The following is a 23,186-nucleotide window of genomic DNA, read 5'->3' as shown; positions in this document are numbered from 1 at the left end:
AAGCCCCAGCTGGGCACCAAAGGACTTAGCGAAAAAAAAAAAACTATGAAATATGATAATTAATTTCATTTAACTTCAACAACTAAATACGAACAGTAACACCCCGTCAAGGAAGGATAATAAGGTAAGCCTAGCAAGCCTGAGCCTTCCCTTTCCTACTTACATAACTTTCACCACGCAAACATTACTTTATTACATTATTCCCTAAATCAGAAGAGCAGTATCTACATGCACATCATGGTCAGACAAACCTGTTAAGAATTTGGTTTAGTCAAGATGGGAGATTCTAGACATCGCCATTATCGATGTATTTGGATAATGCTAAGCAGCAACATTTTTTCCGGAATTCATCCTCTGAAGATACTGCTGCACCATGGCACTTTTGTAATTTATAAATTATAGCACTGTAATTTACAAAAGTGCCATGGAGCATAGCACTTTCTCCTGGATAATAGCCATCCTCAGGCCATAAACAGAACCTTTGCCTTGTGGTGAGTAAAGACGATGCTTTGATGGAAACAGCCATCTGTATGCAACACGACACGCTCTTGAGATATTTTGGGGCCAGCCCAACCCTACGGATGTCTAAAAAATGAAATCCATTGCATCCTTACACAGCTAGTGTCACTGCTATGCATAATGGGGGAGGCGCACACTAGGATGCTCCTAATGTATGCATAAAATGCATAGGTTTCATCAAACCTTTGGTAGAGGACTGCATAATTACCGATGTCAATCATGTAAGAGCCCTAATCCAGCATTAGTCCCACTTCAATCTGGTGGTCTCTCCATTGTGTGTTTGTCATCTTCCTTTCAAACTAATCAACTATACATAAAGAGGCAATCTCATTTTTCTTCAATTTATGTTCTAAATAATTACAAAATAAGCTGATTTGATCACCTCAACAGACATCCAACAGAGGGCAATAAATTAGGAACAACTTATCAACCTCAAGTTCTTCCACCCGCCAAACACAAGCAAGACAACATATGAATAAATTGCGAGTTACAGCAGTAAGAACAATTCCACTCTTTTCTTTTTTGGCGTGTTAAAAAATATGAGGTGCAAAAGATATATATTTTTTTAAATTAGTAAGGGGGGTTTGAACCTTAGGTCTCCGACATGGAAAATTTTATCTTCTCCTCCTTTACATAACTAGGTAACAGAATCATTCGATTAGGTTGACAAAACATTTACATGCACACAGCCAATACCAGTGTTCTTAAGCCACCTTACCTACATATACACAACAAGACACTCCAAATAACTTCCAATATTTTAATAAAACTGTCTGACCACTGAAAAAAAAAAATTCTAGACAGTTTTAAAAATCTAACATACTATATTAGAGAAGAAAAAGTTCTGCATGCACAATTGAAGTTTTTTGTCATGATTAAAAACATGCCTCTCACGGTCGAAAGAAATGACACGCTGCAAAGTGATGACTCATCAGGTAGAAACTAACCAGGAAGTGTGGGAGCCATGTAGTCCCCTCTATGCCCGTCATTCTAAGGCACAAAATCCATTGCCAGCTTCATTTTCCACTCTGCCAATGCAAACAACCTAATCCCATTACTTATCTCAGGGACACAAAATAGCTTCACAAAAAACAAAGACATAAGTTGCTTCTTACCAGGTGTTATTAACAAAGTAACTACTAACAAGCAGGGCCAGTTCACATACACCAAGTAATCCTCTCAGTAACATTTGACCACCCAATCAAGTTTAAAAGAGAAATTACAATTAAATTTCACATTCCAAATGTTGGGTAGATCGCAGAAAGCGAGCACTGGAAACTTTATGTCCATGTGGCTAGGAATAAACTTGTTACATCCCAGCCTCTCATTTGGCAGTAGTTCTGATATTACTCAGACCACCGATGCCCCTGACCTCATTCCATCCACCCCAACGGCCATTCGGCATTTGCATATTACTAATCTGTTGAGCAGTCAATGGTGGAAAGGCAGATGCATTGTTGGGTTGAACTTGATCTAAAAGCATCGGAGGATATCGATATGCATCATTTGGGGGAGAAAATCTATTCCCAAAGTGATCTGGGAATCCTATATTCTGCTGTGTGGAAATGGATTGCTGCATCAGCAGTTTAAGGCTTGTATCATGTTCAAAAGGACTAAACTGTGGAGATAGAGTTGGTCTCACATCAAAGCCTGCCTTATTCAGCCCTCTTGTCAGAATCCCTTTGCCAACTTCCATTATTGCTGGATCAATAAATTCAACATCTCCAGTGATGCCGACATTTCCAGTTGTTGCAGATCGGAACATATGATTCGCTGGAAGGTAAAAGAAAGATTAGAAACTATCTAAAAAAAGAATCTAATAAAATAAAAGTAATAAATGACAAACCAGGACTGTCGAAAGCCTGTTCTGCTCTCTCACGAGAAGGAAATCCTGGAGGCGGTGCCTTGCTTGGCACTGAAAATCCTGGTGGGATCATAGTTGGAGCTCTTGAAACTGTTGGGGGATATTGGAGCAAAGAACCTCCAAAAAATATATAAAAGAAAATCAGCAAAAAGAAAATATATAAAAGAAAACAGTAAAAATAAAATATTTATATAACAGTCACTAGAAACAGTGATCGTTAAGAAAAAGTGGATAGCAAATACATTTACATCTATTTTGTTATCGGTGAAAAGAAAATATTTATATATAAGTCACTAGAAACAGTGTAAGAAAAGCAAATATATAACAGAAAAGCAGTGCAAAGCAAATATTCATATAACAGTCACTAGAAACAGTGACCGTTAAGAGAAAGTGGATAACAAATACATTTACCCTTTTTTTTTTGTCCATTACTTGCGTAATAAAACTAAAACAGGTTTTGATAAACCTGAAAATTTTGAAACTAAAAAGGGTACTGCAACTACTGTTCAAAAACTCAGTAGTAAGTTCTAGTCTGTATCAGTTACCATAGAAGGCTATGACATGTTTACTAAATCCCATAATTCATGAAATTATTAGATTAGATCCAAGAGAAATCACAAATGCGTGAACCATAAAACAGACTGATCTCGCTATATCACTATCTACATGAAGACCAAATGGAAACCACACCAGATACAAAAATGAACATCATGTTGTGGGGGGCCCACATGGGTCCAGCCCACTTGGTAACCTATGTAGGATTCAGGTTGTTTAAAAAGCCAACAATATGGTCATGCCGTACAACACACTGAAGCAAAAGAAAAAACAAGAGACAACAAAAGTGAAACTTGAGAGAGAAAAAAAGGGTGCAACCCGAGTATACAGGAAGTATACAACTGAACCTCTAAAGTATAGAAAAAGAAGAACAAAATTCCAAAAAAAACTCAGAAAAATTAGAAACATGCAAACTATTTCATGCTCTCCATGTATAAAGGGATTGTAACACCATCTTCTTCATCTCTAACAATTCATTCTAACAATCTTCAAAGCTCGCGTACACGAAAAGTATACAAGAGAACCCACCACCCTATTGGGGTCAATAATCTAATGAGTTAACAAAATCTACAAGACTGGAAGAGGAGAAATTAGGAAATAAAGAAACAGGCCAATCTAAAAGGAAGCTCAAGAATGAGTCTTTTCATTGCAACAATTAGACTCATGGTCTTCGAAAAGGCGTCTATTTCTTTCTCTCCAAATGCTCCACATAAGAAGGGATGACTTTCCATATGGCCTCTTTGGGATGTCTCTCCCCTTGCGACTTCCAACATTAAAGTAACTCTAGAATATTGCCAGCACAACCCATGAAACTCCAAATAAAATGAGAACCAAGTGTCATATCTCACTAGTAAACTCGCAATGGATGAGAAGGTGGCTTACGGTCTCCTCACTCTACTTACAAAGACAACACCAGTTGACAAGGGTAAGTCCTCGTCTCCTTAGGTTGTCAATCATCAGGATTTTACCCAAAGTTGCCGTCCAAGTGAAGAAAGCAATACGAGGTGGAGTCTTCACCTTCCAAATGCTCTTCCAAGGAAATGGGGAAGACTCTTCAGATTGTAATGTATTGTAATAGATCTTCACTTCAAACATGTGGTTAGGAGTTGGGGACCATAACATTGTATCTCTTTCTCTTAGAGGTTTTCAAAGAGTATAAACGATCAAGAAATGCAACCAGAGACTCAAGCTCCCAATCCTGGACTGCCCTGAGAAAACTCGGGTTCCAATGAGCATAAGAGATGGAAGAGTCCAAGTAATCAGACACTAAAGCATCTTTTTCCCGAGCTAGAGAGACGAGTTTTGGAAATAAGGACTTGAGATTAGCTTTTCCGCACCACACGTCATGCCAAAAACGAAGGCGAGAACCATCCCCTACTCTATTAGGAGACCAAGTTCGAGAAGCACCCCAGCCATTCCTAATATTTCTCCAAATACCTACCCCATATGGTACTCGAGTTTCCTCATAATACCAGCTCCCTCTTTGGATCTCGTACTTCTCAACCAACCCCATTTTTTTCTTGCTCAAGAAAAAATTTGGGGTTTCTCTACGAAGTGTCTTTGGGTGCTGCTGCGACTACAAGGAGTTGTAGTATTCAAAGTGGGGATCTCACTGCGGTATTAGTTTTGTCAGATTATGGTGATTGGTGGTAAGATTATATATTTTTCCTAGAGATTTGCTACTGTTGTATTTCCCAATCTGTTGTGAACTTAAGTTCTGGGCATAAAATTGAGTGTTGTAATCTCTATTTTATTATATAGAATTGATCAGATTTTCCCAGTAGTTTTTTCCCACTACACTAGAGGGCTTTCCACGTAAATTCAGTGTGTTCTCGTGTGTTGCTCTCTGGGTGCTTGATTAATTGCTTGTGATTGATGTTTCTTCTACTTGTTGCTTGGGTTATTAATTTAATTCACACAAAGACAGTAGTGTGGCCCAACACATCATTCCATGTGTGCCCTAAAACCAAGAAAACTATTTTAACTACACTGCTGTTCACTAAATGGATTTCTAGCTACTACAAAGGATCTTGTAGATTTTGCCAATATAGAGAATATCTAAGAAATTTAAGTTCCTACTCACTCAGAAACCAACAGCTAAAATCCATTACATTATGCCTGTAAGAAGCTACACATCCTTATCTTCACCCCTCACACAAAGTAAGGGAAGTAACTCTAAAACAAGCCTCCCCATATCATCAAGTAGACCAAAACCTAGTCATCTCTGGTGCCAGCTGAAAAGTGTATACAACTCGTAAAATCTTCTTAAACTAACACGATCCTCTTCCAGAGACTCAGAATCACGTTGCTGATCACTGGAAGACCAAAGACTCAGCAGCTACAACACTGAAAACTATATTACCCGCAACATCTCCACTACCAAATTTGAATTTACTGAGGGATTCGAACAATTACTCGTATAAACATCATTACCTTACCAAATCCCAGAATGGTTCTGATAAACACATAATATAATCACGCTGTTATACAAAACCACCACAACATATTCAACTTAGTTGTTTATCAATAATAATTTCATGATGGAATGCAAATGATAGAATCAAAACATTCTAATGTGAAAGAACAAAAAAAAAAAACTTATTACCAGGCGATTCATGAATCTAAACAAAAATCAATAGCACCAGAATTATCATAAAGCAGGAAAGTTCACTAACAGAAAAAGAATAATCATTCAACAGTAAAAATAATACAGGAGCATTAACACCATAGAAGATGATACTCACGAGGAAGTTTAGAAGTCGTAAAAGGATCACTGCCGGGAAATTTATCAGACTGCAAAGAACTGCTGGATGAAAAGATATGTTGATATGTGTCTATACAAGGATCCTTCTTTTCCATAAAATCATGTGAGGCAACATATTCATCAGGCAGGTGCCTGGTACTACCCAACGAATTCTCCAAAGCAGATACTTGATTAAGGACATCCTCCTGTCTTGCAAATGAGAACCTGGACTGATTTTTATCTTGTGCTTTTGGTAAATTAGGTGATTTAATGTAACAATGTTGTTTACCATTCTCACTCAATAACTTCACCAGAGTGTGAGGTGACGTTAATGAATCTTCCCATGCATTGATATCCAAAGACAAAATATTTGAGATTATGCTGCTTTCTCCCATATCAGAAGTAACGCCATAGTCAGCACTGGGTACACGTTCTTCATAAGCACCCACATGCCCTAATTCCTTCTCAGAGCACACACTTGATGAACCACATGTCCCACCCAAATCAGCAAGAATCTTAGTTTTATTATCGTTGAAGCCATATGACGATCCAGTACTCTTGGATGTCAATGGGTAAGCAACTTCCTCGTGTTTCATGCATACAATTCTAGGATCCACATCAAGATTACCTTGATTGGACGCCTCACCATGCTGCCAAAATTGACAGCTTGACTGATTTAAATCCTGTAATGGACAAGGTGAACAAGAGATGGATGGCAGCCGATGAATGCCCTCGACACCCTTCAGCCGTTGATCATCTAAACCTAGTAAATCCTCCATGCGTGCAGCTTCCATAAAAGCTGTTGACATTGAAGCTTCACCAGAATGCTCATTATAATCTTGCTGTGAACCTTTCATTTGAGTATGGTCACTTTGTTGACCAACTGGACCAGAGTACCTGTCTTTAAAATGATTATGAATGCTAATTGATGATAATCCAGAACATGAGCCATGAACAATCCCATCTGCATGAAGAGTTCCATCTTTAATGAAACCAGGACCATAGGATGGTTGGGTGAGTTCTATAGAGCTTGTGCCAGTGGATGATGCAGCAATATTCCGATTGATGCCCTTAGCTGGTAGTTTGCTGGAAGTCGCAGGGATGGGAGTTGTATCTAGAATAATCTCTGCATTAGTATTTGATACTGCTACTGGACAATTTCCATCAACAAACTGTTCAGTCCATTCTGTTGGCTTCAATTTAGCGTTAGAATACACTTCCCAGCTTTCTTCATCTATCATAGAACTGTTTACATCATGGTTATATCTTTCATTGCTTACAACATCTGATACAAAGACTTGGGTATTATCAGATATATCAGGATTTTGATTGGTAGGTCTGCCGGAAACAAAACTAGTCACTGGTGGCAGACCAGTGGAAACACGCATCACCCTGAGATAAAAAAAATAAAAATAAAAATAAAAATAAAGTAGAAAATTAGAATCCATCCCACAGAATGAAATGAAAGATGCCAAAGATCAAGAAATCATATACCATGAGCCAGTGGAAAGAGGTATACTATATCTTCCAGTGCCATTATCTGAATGAGGTCCACTAACCTCATCAACATTATACTGTTGGAAAGAGTAAACAAAAATAAAGAAATTGTGAGCACGTTGTGACTAACATCCCATCAGACACATGTAATGCCATTCTATTGACCAAATTTAGGAATGCTTTGATCATTGTTGATACTTATCCCTTATATGTTGTGACATAATATAGTTATTTATCCTTGAGATTAAATTATCCAACAGTCCATGGCAATAACAAACATGTATGGAGCCTTACATTTGAAAGACTTTTCACAACTGGTTTGGCCATTGATATGCTGGTATTGCTACACTCATCTGCTGGGGGAGGTAAAACATTCCCTGAACGCCGATTCATATTATTTGTAGCACCAATAATTTGTTGAACTCTACTCCTTTAAAACCAAATGGGTCAAATTACAATATGATAAAGCTATATCTAAAGAGCAGACAAACACCAAACAAGTTGAGGAGAGACACAAGGAGATGAGGGAGAGAATAGAAGCAAAGGAAACACAAAGGTAAACACATATTGCAGTAGCCAAAAAAAAAAATTAAAAGTCCTTCAGTAATGGAAAAGTAAAGCTGAATAATCAAAAAATAACACACAAGTTAAGAAGTTTCAACCCCAAGATTCCTCTACTCTTCAAGCACAATTTAAGTTGTTTGTAAAAATCAATTGCTTCAATCACCTTGTAAAAAATTCAAATAAAACAAAGCGCAGAGAAGAGATAATACCTTGCAAAGGCTGAAACTAGGTCGTCTTTGGCAAAACTATCCTCCTGAGAGCCATAATCATGCAAATATAAACAATCTGGGTTGCTGCAAGGCTGGACAAGGAAAAGAATTAATCCCATGAACTAAATTTCTTTCTTTCTTTTGCATCAAGAATTTGCAAGATACAAATTCTCTTAGTTATTTACCAAATGTTTTAACCATGCATGGCAGTATTTTGTGGTCCCAAAGCATGCCCTGCAAAAGCAAACTCCTTTCAATAATCATATGGCATTTATAGTATCATAACCTTCGAACAAAAACAAGACATGCTTACCTCAAGGATCTACCATCTAAAATGAAACCATGCACTGATTGAATACACCGAGCCGCTTCCTCCTCTTTTGAGTATGTTATATACCTATAAAAGATAGAAACACAAGAAATGTAAGGAATAAACAAATTGCGAGAGAGAGTAAGAGAAAGAGAATACAATATTTACAACCAAAATTTAAAATTAAGGGAACAAAGATGATTGAATAAAGGGGATACAAATCAATCAATTAAGACAAAAATAGAGTATAGTGCATCACACTTTAACGTGACAACAAAATGGCATATCATCTTACACACAAAAACTATTGTTTGATGAATGTTGGATAACCCCATTTGCTGTACGAGATATGGACACCTTCAAAACCTTCCCGTACTGGCCAAAATACTCTCTGCGCTGAAGAAGCTGTTAAACCCAGAAATGCTTGGGTTAGGTACTACATATAACTAAAAACAAATATAAAACAGCAAATGAAACAGAAGATAAGCGGGCACCATGTTCCGCTAAGTTGCAGTCTAGCAAAGAGGGATGTACAATAGTATAAAACCACTCACATCTTCATCTGTAAGATTAAGAGGCAATCCAATTATATACACTAGAGTCCGTTGAACAATTCTAACATCACTAAGATGTTTCCTTCCTTCAGGTGCTTTGGGCTTCGACTTCTGTAATTTCTGTTTCCGCTCCAAATTTCTTTCAACTACTAACCTGTTCAGCAAAGGAAGTGGTGACATCACTCAGCAATTCATCAAATAATATAAAACAAGAAACTGCACAGTTACTGTAACAACCTTTCACAGTCTGTTGCCATCCCCACAATCTTTTCTTTGTCATAAGGAGTACGACATGCTGGACAACGGCCCTCAGTTCCATCTTTTTCAGCCATTTCCATGATGTGATGCCAACACCAAACACACATCTTTGAAGATAAAGAAAAGAAGGGAACAAGAGCAGTAAATAAAAGTACCAAAAGAATCAAAAACATGATTTCATTCACATCAAAATGTTTTAATTGCAATACACATCATACACATTTACATCTATTTCTATCAAGCTTCTTTTTTCCTATTAAGTAGGAATTGGGACCTATGCAAATTCACTAGAAGTAGCACCAGTAAGCCACGATTCAGATGACAATAACAATATTTAAAAAAAAAAAAAAAATGAAATATAGCATGCAAAACAAAAAATTTATTGTATGCAATGGCTTCATATATTAGATGAAGATTGTACTTCTAACCTCATAACCGCATTTGCATGGCTTCAAGTGCTGGTCTGTAAAATCCATTTCCTCGGTGCATATAGGGCATGTTTTTTCGCCCATGATTTTCCTAAAATTCAGCAATATTACAAAAAAATAAAAATTAAGAAATACACCTTACTTTTGACGCACAGTCTAGTTTCTTGATATTCAGACATATGAAATTGGTGTTGGAACAAAATTCAAAATATGCGAACTCTTACCAATTCCTCAAAACAACCATTATTCTGGGAGGAAAATGCCAATTTCACTTTTTTTTTTCTTTTTTGGAGAAAAGAACTATGGTAAATCTCACACTCGAAAGAAGTATCTTAGAGATACAAAATATAGAAATGGTTGGTACTGGTGAAATATTTTTTATTTTCTTCAGCAGTAGAAGCATGACTCATGCAGTCATACTCATTCATAGTATTCTAACAATCACTCACCATCCTAAATAGATGTACATTACATAAAACTGCAAAAGTTCAGATCTTATTGAAATAATCAAAATAAATTTGTACTCAAGATCTTGCTGCAAAGTCCTGCAAATCCAAATATTCTAAGTTCATTGAATAGTAATGAGAACTAGCCCACACAACTCCACAGCCAAGGAACACCTAATATCAAGACTGAACTGCTTACATGTCACCTACTTATCCACATTGCCAACGCCCGCTTAGCAAAAGATGCATTGCAAATTTGAAACCAACCGCTCTCCAGCATTCCCTTTTAAGTAGGTATGAGAACCCCTTCTATCTCAATAAATGGCAGTCACCACCAATAGTGTCAAATTTCTCATACATTTTTCTTTTTTTCTTTTTCCCTCCTGTATCTCATGCTTATACCCACAACTTGCAAAAACTAATTTGTGCATTTGACAGGGATAGACATCTAGATTGCTAAGCCTTATCCCTAATCTCTCACCTTGCTTGCCAATAAAATTTTTGAGAATAAAGGAAAGAAAATCACAATTGATTTTATTTTGGTTTGGCGGAAATGCAGAACTATCCTCAGCAGAGTCAAGTAGTAGTATTAGCTCACACGTCTATCAGGTACCAATCGTCAAAGAAAATCCTGATATTCATAACAAAATTTACCTCATTTCTGTAGGCCAACAAAAAGTTCCTCAAATATTTTCAAAATCAAATACAAAACAAACAAACAAACAAACAGAACGATATAACATAAAACCAACAGAAATCGGAGCCTTGAACCAAAAAACCTAAAATCCACATAATCAGAGCATGTTCAAGCAGTACGCAAATGATACGATCACACTACACAAAATGGGCGAAACAAGGCTAGGGTTTTGGGGGATTCGAGCTAAGAGGAACAAGGACTTACAGAGTACGATCGGAAAAAAGGAAAGGCAGAGGAATCTCTGAGCTCTGGAGAGGACAAAGCGAGATGGAGACGAAGACCGAGAGAGAGAGAGAGAGAGAGTGTGCCTGTGGAAGGGTTACTTGCAAGCCACGGGGGGCAGACAGCTCGCCTTTTCTGGGTAGCCTTGTGGAGGATTGATTGGTGCGCTCTTACTTTATTATCTCACCTGTGTCATTAAAGTAGTGACGTGTAATGCTGAGACCGACCCTTGGTCGCGATGGGAAAGCTCCAAGTCGGGCATTTTATTGGACCCAACTGAACCCTCAAGAGTCAAGACAGTGCCCAAGTCCCAACCCGGATTTTGATTAAATTTACGAAAATAGGCGTGTGATCTTTTTTGCGAATAAAAAGTTGCAAGTTTTCAATTTTTTAATCATAAGGTTGTATTAATTAATAAATTAAGGTAGAGAAGTTCACGTGGTATAACCAATCAACGAATTTCGCGAATTCCTGCAAAAATACAAATAAATATACAAAAATACCCCCATGATATTGACTGATTTGGGCTTGGGGAGAACCCATCAAATGAAACGACGGTTGCCAATCAAGTATCCAAGGTTTTTCCTTTTTTGTTTTTGCTTCTTATCTACGCAGTAGACCAATAAGTGTATGTTTGATAACCCGTGCCAGAATACCGAGCAGGGGTAAATGGCGACAGAAATGAGAATTTAGTGAAAGGAGCTTATCGGTCTACTATAGGAAATCTCTTCTTACATAACTTGTCTAATAAGTACTTAAAAAAACTTGTCTCATAAGTAAACAGTACATATCATTTTTCTTAACTATAATGTATACATCATCACACTTAGGGCATGTTTGGGTGTATGTTTGACGGGTTTAAAAGTTCATTTGAAGAAAAAAAAATACTTGTTTGGTAAAAAAAAATTGAAAGCATTTTTAAGGGTCCAAAAATAGCCAAAATGCATTTTTTGCAAAAACTTAAAAATAAAGCTTTTGCAAAAAAAAAAAACACTTTTTAACTACACTATTTTTTAAATACAACCTCAAACATGCTCTTAGATGCAGAACTATAACTTTTAGTTTGGGGGCAAAACTTTTAAAAATATATATATTTGGAAAAAAAAATTAATTTTTAAATGTCTATTTTATTAGAAAAAATTATGTTTTTTTTTAAAAAAAAATAATAATTTTTTTAGGGACCACTTTATGGCTCGGAGTTATACTCTATTACTTCAACTTTAACTCTCGAGCCTTGCCTTGCCGCCTTGATCTTGTTGTTTGTAGTTATTCTTTTATTTGTAGATTTATATTTACAAATGGAACGACGAGTCTACGACTTAATAAGCAAGTAAGCTAGTACTAGTGAGATTCTTTTGTAATACCAGCTTTCAAAAATATTTCTTCCATAACCTTTTCCTTTTGTGAGCATTTCTTTTGTAAACACTTTCTTCATAGACATCTTTTTCATAAAAACTTTTATGTTGTAAGCATCATCATTTCATGTAAGGCATAACCCTATGTAACTATGCGGTATGGTTTCATCATTCATACATACATGCATATATAGTCACACCCTCCAACTTCCTACAAGTCATTTCATAGCTTATCCACCCAAAGTTTCAAGATTTATAAAGAAAGCTTTAGCCTTTTTCATGATGGTGGCCTTGTCTTCCATCCTTTCAACCAAACTCCACTTCTTACTCTCACGCATACAACATAATCTTGAAATATTAACTTCATGCACAATAAATCACTTTAAAACTCCAAGAAGGTTGAGAGATTCTTACCTTGTAGTTTGCTTGTTCCTCTCTTTGCAAGAGGAACACTCTCTACTCTTCTCATTCCTCTCAAATCTCTGAACTTTTTTCTCTTGCTCTCTTTTGCTCGGTTACTCTTATAAACCAATACCGTCATGATGACTACATGACGCTAGTCGCTGACTATGCTCTCTAGAGTGCTTCTAGAAGACTAGAATAGTCACGCCAAGATGCCTTTCTTGGCGCAGTTGCTAATGTCAATGTAAATCTTCATTTAATCAATTCTAAATGAAAACCCTTGAACACTTTAGGGCCTGTTTGGTATTGTGTTTGAAAGCCTTAAAAGTGTTTTTAACACTCAAAAAGTCTGTTTGAAGAAAAAAGTACTCGTTTGGTAAAAAAATTAAAAGCATTTTTAAGAGTCTAAAAAGTTTAAAAATAGCCTAAACGTACTTTTGTAAAAGCTTAAAAATGAAAATTTTGGCCAAAAACTTTTTTATGACTTAAAAACTCTATTTCTTAAACGTAATCCAAAACGGGCTCTAAGTATAGACATGCTCACAAACATTGTTTTGATCACCAAATAAGCCAACACTAAAACCTAACAAGCTTTTCATTTGGTAATTCGATGACAAAATCGTTAAACAAAAAATACAAGTAAAACCAAAATACACACTTTACAATCCCAACTCAAACCTATCAAACCATTAACCAGACTAGCTTGCTTCAAAAATTTTGAAAGTCGTATCTTGTACATGTCTTCTAAAACCGCAATTAAACCAACCATGTTTAACCATCAAAATTGATAATCATCAATGCATAATGCAAACTTCATAAACACAATTTTAATAAAATAAATCCCACATAGTTTCATTGATATGAATGTTTAAAGATAGTAGCAAATATAATATACATCCATATATATTATGAACAAAAAAAATTGTTTCAATACATCCCATATTGTTTCTTAGTAGATGTACAAGATAAATCAACAACATCATTAAAAAATCCATGATCCATAAATAATAATAATAAAATTAAAAAAAGAAAAGAAAAAAAAAGTCTCTCTCTTGCAATCTAAGGAAAGTCTCTTTGCAGCACAACTTTGACATCCATTTCGATCTGCGCAATCATTGGCCCCCAAATTACGATATGATAGTTATAATATGGGTCATTCATTTTAAATGAATGGTCCAAAACGTGTTACACATAGAAGAGAAGGAAGGGGTAACTTATACCATATGCAAGCCACAAGGCTATTATTCTTTTGGGCTTGGGCAGCTACAAGGCTATTATTCTACAAGTTTATTTTATTCTCCAAGATTACAATAGGGGATGAGGGAAAAGACAAAAATTACAAAAACAAACACAAAAAAAGCTGAGCAACCCAATAATAAACTCTTATACAACCTACTAAGTGCAAGTAAACATAAATTAAAAAGCAATGTGTCAAATAAATGAGGCGACTCTATGTATTATTGAGATAGGTGTCAAGAAAATTGGCCGCTAAAAAAATGTGATACAATGAGACATATGAAGGAGTCTGAATCTCGAAAGGTTCCCTAACTCTAGGGCTGAAATAGCGGTTGAGGTTAGCAGTTAGTGGCTAAAACCGCTAACCGCCTAGGCGGTTAGTAATTTTTACTAACCACCTCCGCTCACCGGGTAGCGGTTAACCGCTTTGAGATAACCGCTTTTTTGAGGCTTTTTTTTTACCAATTTTGAGCTGATTTTGGGCCGATTTTGGGCCAATTTTGGCCCGGTTTTGGGCTCACTTTAATCTTCTTTTTTTTTTGCTCATTTTGAACATTTTTTTTTGTTTTTGTTTTTTTTCCCCTTTTAATGGCCATTTTGAGCATTAAAAATTGCTATATACCAAAATCTTGTTGGCCACCTTCTACAAATCTACACATCATACAATATAATGATAAAATTACAACAAAATCATTACTTCACTTGTAGTCTTATACACAACATAGAAATAAAATAAAACACAAACAAGTTCATAAACTTACAAGCAACCAAAAAAACCAACATGGTTGAACTTAAGCTTGAGGCCCATTTCAATCAACCAAAAAAAATTCATCAAAATTTAATCAACCAAAACAACCCATTTCAACCAACATTTTCAAAGAAATTCATGCCAATCCCCACCTGTGCAGAAATTGGAAAACATTAGCAAGTAGCATCTATCATAAATAAATTAATAAGTAATGAAATAATAACCTTAATTACCATGACAATTCAATTACATATTTATTCAGTCAAAAGATGATTCAGTCGTTAAACTTGAAGCTTGAGGCCCATCTACAATAGAATAAGTTAAATGAATTAATAAGTAATGAAAAGTAAATAAATTTGCAAATCACTAATTTAAAAACATTTACCTATATCATCATAGCTTTCAAAAAAATCTTCAAACTCATCATGGCTTATGCGGTCCAATAACCAGTTATGTGTGCAAATCAAGGTCTCAACCGTAATTGGAGACAATGAACTCCTAAAGGAATCCAATACACGTTCACTGGTGCTAAATGCGGACTCAGATGCAACAGAGGAAATAGGGATGGCCAATACATCACGAGCTATCTCTGCGAGGATAGGGTAGTTGGATGCATGAATCTTCCACCAGGCCAAAATATCAAACTCTTTTGTTTCTACTACAGGCCCATCATGTAAATACCGATCCAACTCGGACCTACATTGCAAATCATTCACTTTCTCAACATGTTGGGAGAACATCTTTCTAAATTGTGCCTCGTTATCTTCCAAGTTATCACAAGCAACATTAACATAAACATCATTTGAACTTGTGATATTCACATCAACAAACGACGACCCCATCTGAAATTTATTGTATTGGTCCATCAAACATTTTAGAAGATCTTTCACAATTCCCTTTATCTTATCTGCCCACTCAGACCCATTGCATCTTTCCAACCAAAACTCCAATGCCATCATCTTAGAACGGGGGTCAAGAATAAAAACAACATAGATCATGAAGTTGATGTTATCCATATTCTCCCAATACTTTTCGTACTTAAGTTTCATATTCATACTCACAACACTCAAGATAGGATCAAGACTAAGACACCCAACATTCAATGTATGCTGAATGATACAAAGTTGCATGAAATATAAGTTGGAGGTGACATGAGTTGAACCTAAAAAGTAATAAATAACTGAAATGAATTAATAAATAATGTAAAGTAATTTGAATTTGCAAATAACTAATTTATCAACATTTACTTGAAAACTTCAACGTGGCATCATAAAAAACCTTCAAAAATTTCATAAGTGCCACAGCATTTTCCCATTCAGTAATTGAAGGAACAATAAATAGATGGCCATCATCTTCACCTAGTAAGTCAAAAGCTTTTTGGTACTTCTAAGCAATGCTCAACATTAAATATGTAGAATTCCATCTAGTTGCAACATCAAGGCACACCATCTTCTCACATTTAATATTTTCCCGCACTATACAACTTTTAAACTTGGTGAACCTTAACGGTGAAGACCTCACATATTTCACCGCATTCCTTATAATACCAACACAATCTTTCAAGTCATCTATGCCTTCTCTTACAACAATATTTAAAATATGGGCAGCACATCGCTTGTGAATGAATTCGCCTCCTAAAACAGCTTTAGGCTTTTTTTGCATCCTATCCTTTATATGATCAATCCCCCACTTATTGGCCGAGGCATTATCAACTGTAATAGTGAAAACACTCTCAATCCCCCACTCTAACAATGTAGCCTCCAACTTTCTTCCAATAGATTCACCCTTATGATCGGAAATTTGGCAAAACTTGATTTTTTTTTTATGCATTTTCCAATCACTATCTATCAAGTGAGCGGTAACACACATGTAGCTCAAATTTTGAATAGATGTCCATGTGTCGGTAGTTAAGCAAACCCTTTTACCACTCAAAAAACCCTTCAACACAAGCTTTTCTTTTTCATACATTTTCAAGCAATCTTTTTGTAGAGTAATACGGCATGGTAATTTGAACCTAGGTTCAATTCCAATCATCAACTTTCTAAATGAAGGACTTTCAACATGCCTAAAAGGCCTCTCACTTTCAATGAAATACTCAGTCAACAAAGTCTTACATCTTTCTTGATCAAACTTCATGAATCCAACTTGGTTGCTAATAGTGCCTTCCGTTGATTTCATAAGTGACATTTGCAATAGAGTTTGGCCTTTGGTCATTTTAAATTTTTTAAGTGGAGAGTTTTGACAACCAGAGGTAAGATGGGTCATCCTAGATAGTGACACCCTATTAACCTTTGGCAGTAATTACAACTAGCTTTAGGATTCTCCTTATCAATAGGTTCCACTTTCTTAAAATGGTCCCACACAATAGACTAATTTAGAGGTGGTCTTTTGGTTTGTTGTTGTTCAGGGTTGAGGGAAGAAGATGATTGGGTTTCAACATTTTCAGTAGAATCTATCTGAAGATGAGGGGTACTTGTGTCTGTGGCCTTACTTGCATCACTCAAAGTATCATCCATCTGTTATTAAATAAATAATAATAAGCAACAATAACTTTTGCTTAATACATGGTAATTGTGTAAATGGTGTAAGCATACCAAAATCAAAATCACACTTGACATGGCATAGTAGCTTCAAGTAAAAAAATTTATGGAATAAACCACACTTGATAGCATACACCATATGGAACCAAAAACTCGTTTTTGCTAATAAATATTTGCCCCCCCCCCCCCCCCCCCAAAAAAAAGGCAAAAATTTCAATTCAAGCATCACAAATAAAGGCATAGTAGTTCTCTTGTAGAATCCAATTGATCATAAATTTGGGAAATGATGAAGATTTCAGCAACTTAGAAAAGGTGATAGCCATCAGATTCATCAAGATCAATTATCCTAATCATAATATTAGAAACCCAAATTTATTTTCCTTAATAATCTGTACTAGCACTTTCCTTTCCTTACTATGTTAGGATTCCTATAAGTTAGAATATATTCATAATATAATATGTTAGGATTCTGTATTACTCCAAGAAACCCTAGATTTTCCTCTATAAAATCAGTGTAGATACCATATGGCTACTCACTGAGAAATAATTCAGTCAATTGCTTTCTGCAATTTGTGAAGGACGACCCCTAGAAGTGCTCAAATCTCTTCCTCTTTCTATTTCCTTTGATTTTCTTCTGATTTCGTTTGCATAACAAAGTCCTAATCAAAAAATAAGTCAAACCAAGTGAACTATGAAAATAAAATAGAGGACATCATATTATTATTTAGCAAGAAATAAGTATTTGGACTTACAAATTTTGAAGGAATTGTAAACCAAGTGAACTACGAAAATAAAATAGAGGACATCATATCATTATTTACAAATTTTTATTGTTTGATTTCTAAGTTGTTGCAAACAATAAACATTTTCTTGTGTAAATGGTGTAAAAATCAAAATCAAGTTACTAAACTTACCTTGCTTGGCGACGAGAGACGGCGAGTTGAGAGAGGGAGCGACGGAGACGGCGAATTGAGAAAGGGAGCGATGGAGACAACAAGTTGAGAGAGGGAGCAACAAGAGACGGTGTCAATATGGAGGAAGAGAGAGAGAAATCTGAATTTTTCTAATGCAGTGATGCTGCGTAGTGTGTGAGAGTGAGGCAGGATTGAGAGTTGAGAGGCAGACGGCTCGATGCAAGGAGGCTGAGGAGCTTCAGATTTAGGTTTAGGGTTAGAAAATAGAGGAATATAATAAATTAAAAATTAAAAAATAAAAAATAAAAAATAATAAAACTGAGGTTAGGGAGAATCGAACCCCGGAAGCCTTGTTGAAAAACTGGCGCATGTACCACTATGCTACAACAACATATTGCAATTTATTATATGAAATATATATATAATATAATATATATATATTATATTTTTTAAAAAAAAGCAGTTAGCGATTAGCGGGTTTCCAAAACCCACTAACCGCTTTCAAAGCGGTTAGGCGGTTTTAAATTTCAGCCCTACCCAACTCTTTTACACCCACAACATAACCACAACAACAAAGTACCAGAATGAGAACCACAGTAAGGAGACAAAAAACCCACACAAAAAATATTGAGGGGCACTGATTGGCACATAAGATCTATCTGTAGGCATAGGGGTGGCAAAATAGGTACCTAACATGACCCGATTACAACCCGCGGATACCCATTATACGATTAGCCTATACACAGAAACGACCCGTTTAGCTAAACGGGTAATCGGGTTTGACACGATTATAACACGAAAATAGCTTGGTAACCCGACACGACCCGTTTTACCCGTTTAAAATAATCGGGTCTAATCGGGTAGACACGACCCGACACGACCCAATTACCTTAAACTATAAAATAAAAAAAAAATAAAAAAAAAAAATTCAAAATTGTAATAATAATACTAATACATTAATACAGTCAATGCAAAAAATTGAGTTCCAAGAGATTAAAGGCTTTAATAAAGGAGAAGAAAAAAAAAATGGAAAGTGACCGTAATTGACAAATTGTACTCCAAAAGAAATTACTAAACTCATAATTTCACCTAAACTTAAAACAAACAAGCATATTGACTAAGTTTATTTATTAAAATAATTTTTAGTATAAAGAAATTTAATTTTGCTCAAATTACATTCCACTAAAAAAGAATTATGTATATTTCAACACAAAATATAATATCTGTAAACTGTTGAAATTAAATGTCTCATAACAGAGATGAATTTTGCAAATCATTTGAAAAAAAAAAAAAAAATTAAGGGCAAAAAGCAAGAAGAATTTTTTAAATTAAAATCATTTAATTAAATATTTAAATATATAAAAGGCCCTACCTAAATTTGTTGTCTTAGGCCTCAAAATCTATTAAGTCCGACCTACTCGAGGGGTTGGCTTGGACGCTTGGTTACTAGTAAGCCACTTGGCCCTCATCGTAATACACCTCTAGGTAACTTTGCTCCTAGCTTTTGATAGTTGACATCTCCTTCCAGGCATGAAACTATCTATAAATTGTGTCCATAAATATCAAAGGAAGAAAATTAGATTTCTGATCACAAGTACAAGACCAATCTAGGGCACATAGTTTACACAATGTTTTAGACAATAAACAACGGTCTTCAAGCAAACTGGTTTCAGAAGTCCATAGAGGACAAATAAGAGAGAGAGAGAGAGAGAGATTGCATGATATCTGCACTATGTTTCTTCTTCTAGATCAGTTTTCATATAAATGAAGAAGCTTCCACAAGAATATTAATGAGAAAGCTAAAGTGCCCGCAACGTGTATAAAATGATGCAAAAGATTGTTGCACACATTAGGCACTAGGTGGGATAAAATTAAAATTCAAATATGTGATACCACAAATATACATTGATGACCCATTACAATCATAACAGATGATCAAGAATGCCTCCAATTCTTGCCAAAAAAAAATAGGAAAAATATTGAGGAGGTCCCTAAGATTTAACCTTTTATCAAAACAATCCCTAATGTTTAAAATTAAACAAATAACTCTTTAAGACATGCTCTGCTATCAAATTGCTCCATTCGTACATCTATAGTCATCAATACCTCATAAAGCATAAAGTCTAAGTAGGGACAAAACTAAAATTTCTATTTCAAAATGACCAAAACATGAAAGAGATTGAGGGGTAAAATGTGTCAACATTTCCATCATAGCAATAAAGAAAAAGATAATAAAAAAAAGCTAACAAAAACAAAATAATAAAGAAACAAAACTCAAAACTACATCAACATTAGATTCATAATTCATTGCAAAATACAAATTACATTCCCATGGGCCAATGGCTATTATGCCACTTCACTTGAAGTCTTGAAGGATCCATGAAGGCATCCATGATCCACCCATGTAATCAAAGTCCAAAGATATGAATTATAAAACACTACAAATATGATCATTTTAAGAAATATTAATAGATTGTGCTCTAGATGAATTTGAAATGTCACAGGAAATTGTCAAAACCTCATCTTCTTTGTCATCCAAGTCCAACTTCATTTGTGTGAGTTCTATATCAAAAATAAGAAGAATTAGTGTTATTTTATTATAGTGTAGTAAAAAAATAATACAAGTAAATGAAGAAATTAAATATGCAAATAACTAATATTACCTCAATCTCCATATAACTAATCTCTAGTGCAAACTAATGCCTCAGCAATATTAGGCTTGAGTGAGTTCCTATATTGATCAATCACACGTCCACCAGTACGAAAAGTGGATTCTGAAGCAACAGTAGAAACAAGAATACTCAAAACATCACGAGCCATAGCAACTACTTCAGGATAGCGAAATTGATTTCCTTTCCAAAATGAAAGGATGTCAAATGTATCATCCAAATCCACAGACCTAGGTTCCTCCAAATAAATGTCCAATTGATTATTTTGAAAATTAATATCATTTCCAGCAAATGCTAAATAGTCCTACATGAAACAAAGAGAATATAAACATAAATAATTGAGTGTGTGTGAATATATATATATATAATATACTAAGTTACTAATAAGATAAGAAATTAATGATATTATTCACCTTTTGCCAAGATAGTTTTGCTCTAGGTACTTGGGACTGCCGAACAGTTATGGAGCTTGAACTTGAAGTATTAGAAGAAGCACTATACTCCATAAAAAGGTTCTTTATTTTTCCATGAACATTCTCGAACTGTATAGAATCCATAACTCCATAGATCTTCATATAGTAATAATTTACAAGGTGAAGCTTGTAACGAGGATCTAATATAACTGTTATGGCCAACACTGCACTGAATTCTAACAAATATTTCTCAAATTTAGAGATCATTTGAGTTGCCATTAATCTCTTATGCTCATCTTCACTCATAAGGTCTTCCTTCAAGGATAAATAAATCATGGCAACTATGGGAAAGTATAAGTTGGCAATGGGATACTTAGTACCAGAAAAAACACATGTAGCTTCGTAAAAGCAAGCTAAGAAACTACTAATATCACCCACCTTTTCCCTCTCAAGTGCAGTAGGACAATGCGGCTTATAGTTTGAATCAGTCATCTCCAAATAACTAAAAGCACTCCGACAATGAATAGCACTCTCAAGCATAAGATAGGTAGAATTCCATCTGGTTGGCACATCTTGTTTTAACCCCTTATGATTGTCCAATGACATTTGATTTACCGCATGAAGAAATTTTTGTTTTTGCCTTGTGATCCCTTAACATACTTTACGCTATCTCGAACCTTTTTGATAGCATCATCAATTTTTTTTAATCCATCTTGCACAATCAAATTAAGAATATGGGCACAACAACTAATATGAAAAAACTCACATTCACAAAGAATGGCTTTTTTAATGTTCAGTGTTTGCTTTAATAAGTCAACACAACAATCATTGGCAGAAGCATTGTCTAATGTTATAGTGAGGATCTTGTTCTCAATCCCCCACTCTTATAGCAAATCATATATCTTTTCTTTCAAAGAAACACCATCATGTGGTGGGGGCATAAATGAAAAGTTTAACTCCCTTTTAGTTAATACCCAATCTTTGTTAATAAAATGTGCAGTAAGGCACATATATCCATCAGTTGTCAAAGAAGTCCACATATTAGATGTTAAACAAATCCTCAAAGGACAAGCATGCAACATAGATTTAATCATTTATTTCTCCCTCATATGCATCTTAACCAAATTTGCCTTAACAGTATTTCTAGATGTAGATGGTACATCACCACGCAAGTACTGATGTAATTGTCTTACACCATCATATTCAACAAACGACAAAGGCAAACTATGCTTAATAATCAAAATAACCAACAATTCTCTATGTATTTTGGGATCGAATTTAAAGTCACTTACTGACAGAGATCCAACTTTCCCAGTTAAGAGCATCTACCCAACATCATGAGTGTTTGCCCCCCCCCCCCGGAAACTTGAATGTGCTTTCTCAAATTTCCAGTTTCATATGAACTTCGAGCCTTGTATTTATTACTACATGTCTTGCATTTTGCCCATACCTCTGAGTCATTTGGATCAGCATTATTAATGACATCATAAAATTGTCAAATAGTTGAGGTCTTCCTCCGCTTCTTTTCCTTTTTGTTACTCCAGTCCCCACAGAAACAGAGTCATCTTGTAGTGAATATAATTCGAGCACATCGTCGTCAATGTCGAATGCATCTTCAACAAGTTCTTCAATTTTCATCTACACACATAATCATTTGTTAAAGTATATGACTATATGCTATATAACTATAAATTGAATATTTAAGAATAAATTAAAAGCCATATATAGCTAAGTGAAATAAAATTCCAAGTGAAATTAAATAATCCAAAGCAAACAAATTCTCTATATACCCACTTATGCAAATTCTAAGTGAAATAAATTGGTTAAATTCTAGGGAAAAATCCACTTCACACCCCTGAAGTTTCAGGTGTTTTTTAATTTGAACCCCAAAGTTTAAAAATTGGCAATGTACCTCCTAATGTTTCAAAAATTTTCAATTTAAACCTTCCGTTATTAATTTCCGTCAAATTGGACGGAAATCTCTAAAATTACATAATTACCCTCAGGCTTTTTTAAAAAAAATTCCGTCCAATTTAACGGAAA

The 23,186-nt window shown here is 35.2% G+C and overlaps 1 protein-coding gene across 1 annotated transcript; it reads right to left on the bottom strand.

Moving 5' to 3' along the window:
- Positions 1-1,656: 1,656 nt before the first annotated feature.
- On the bottom strand, positions 1,657-10,928 carry LOC132191417 (uncharacterized). Its single transcript, XM_088510985.1, has 13 exons — positions 10,849-10,928; positions 9,502-9,592; positions 9,053-9,180; positions 8,816-8,969; positions 8,557-8,666; positions 8,265-8,348; positions 8,137-8,185; positions 7,952-8,043; positions 7,473-7,608; positions 7,176-7,255; positions 5,683-7,073; positions 2,366-2,500; positions 1,657-2,292 (listed from the first exon to the last, which is right to left on the bottom strand). The coding sequence occupies exons 2-13, from the start codon at positions 9,583-9,585 to the stop codon at positions 1,844-1,846; spliced, it is 2,892 nt and encodes a 963-aa protein (XP_088367111.1). The 5' UTR covers positions 9,586-9,592; positions 10,849-10,928; the 3' UTR covers positions 1,657-1,843.
- Positions 10,929-23,186: the final 12,258 nt, after the last annotated feature.

The sequence above is a fragment of the Corylus avellana genome, chromosome 10 (assembly GCF_965113065.1).
Source record: "Corylus avellana chromosome 10, dhCorAvel1.hap1.2, whole genome shotgun sequence".
In the NCBI taxonomy this organism is placed as follows: Eukaryota; Viridiplantae; Streptophyta; class Magnoliopsida; order Fagales; family Betulaceae; genus Corylus; species Corylus avellana.
The sequence above is the reverse complement of the archived record's forward strand: the minus strand, read 5'-3'. Positions and strand labels throughout refer to the sequence as shown.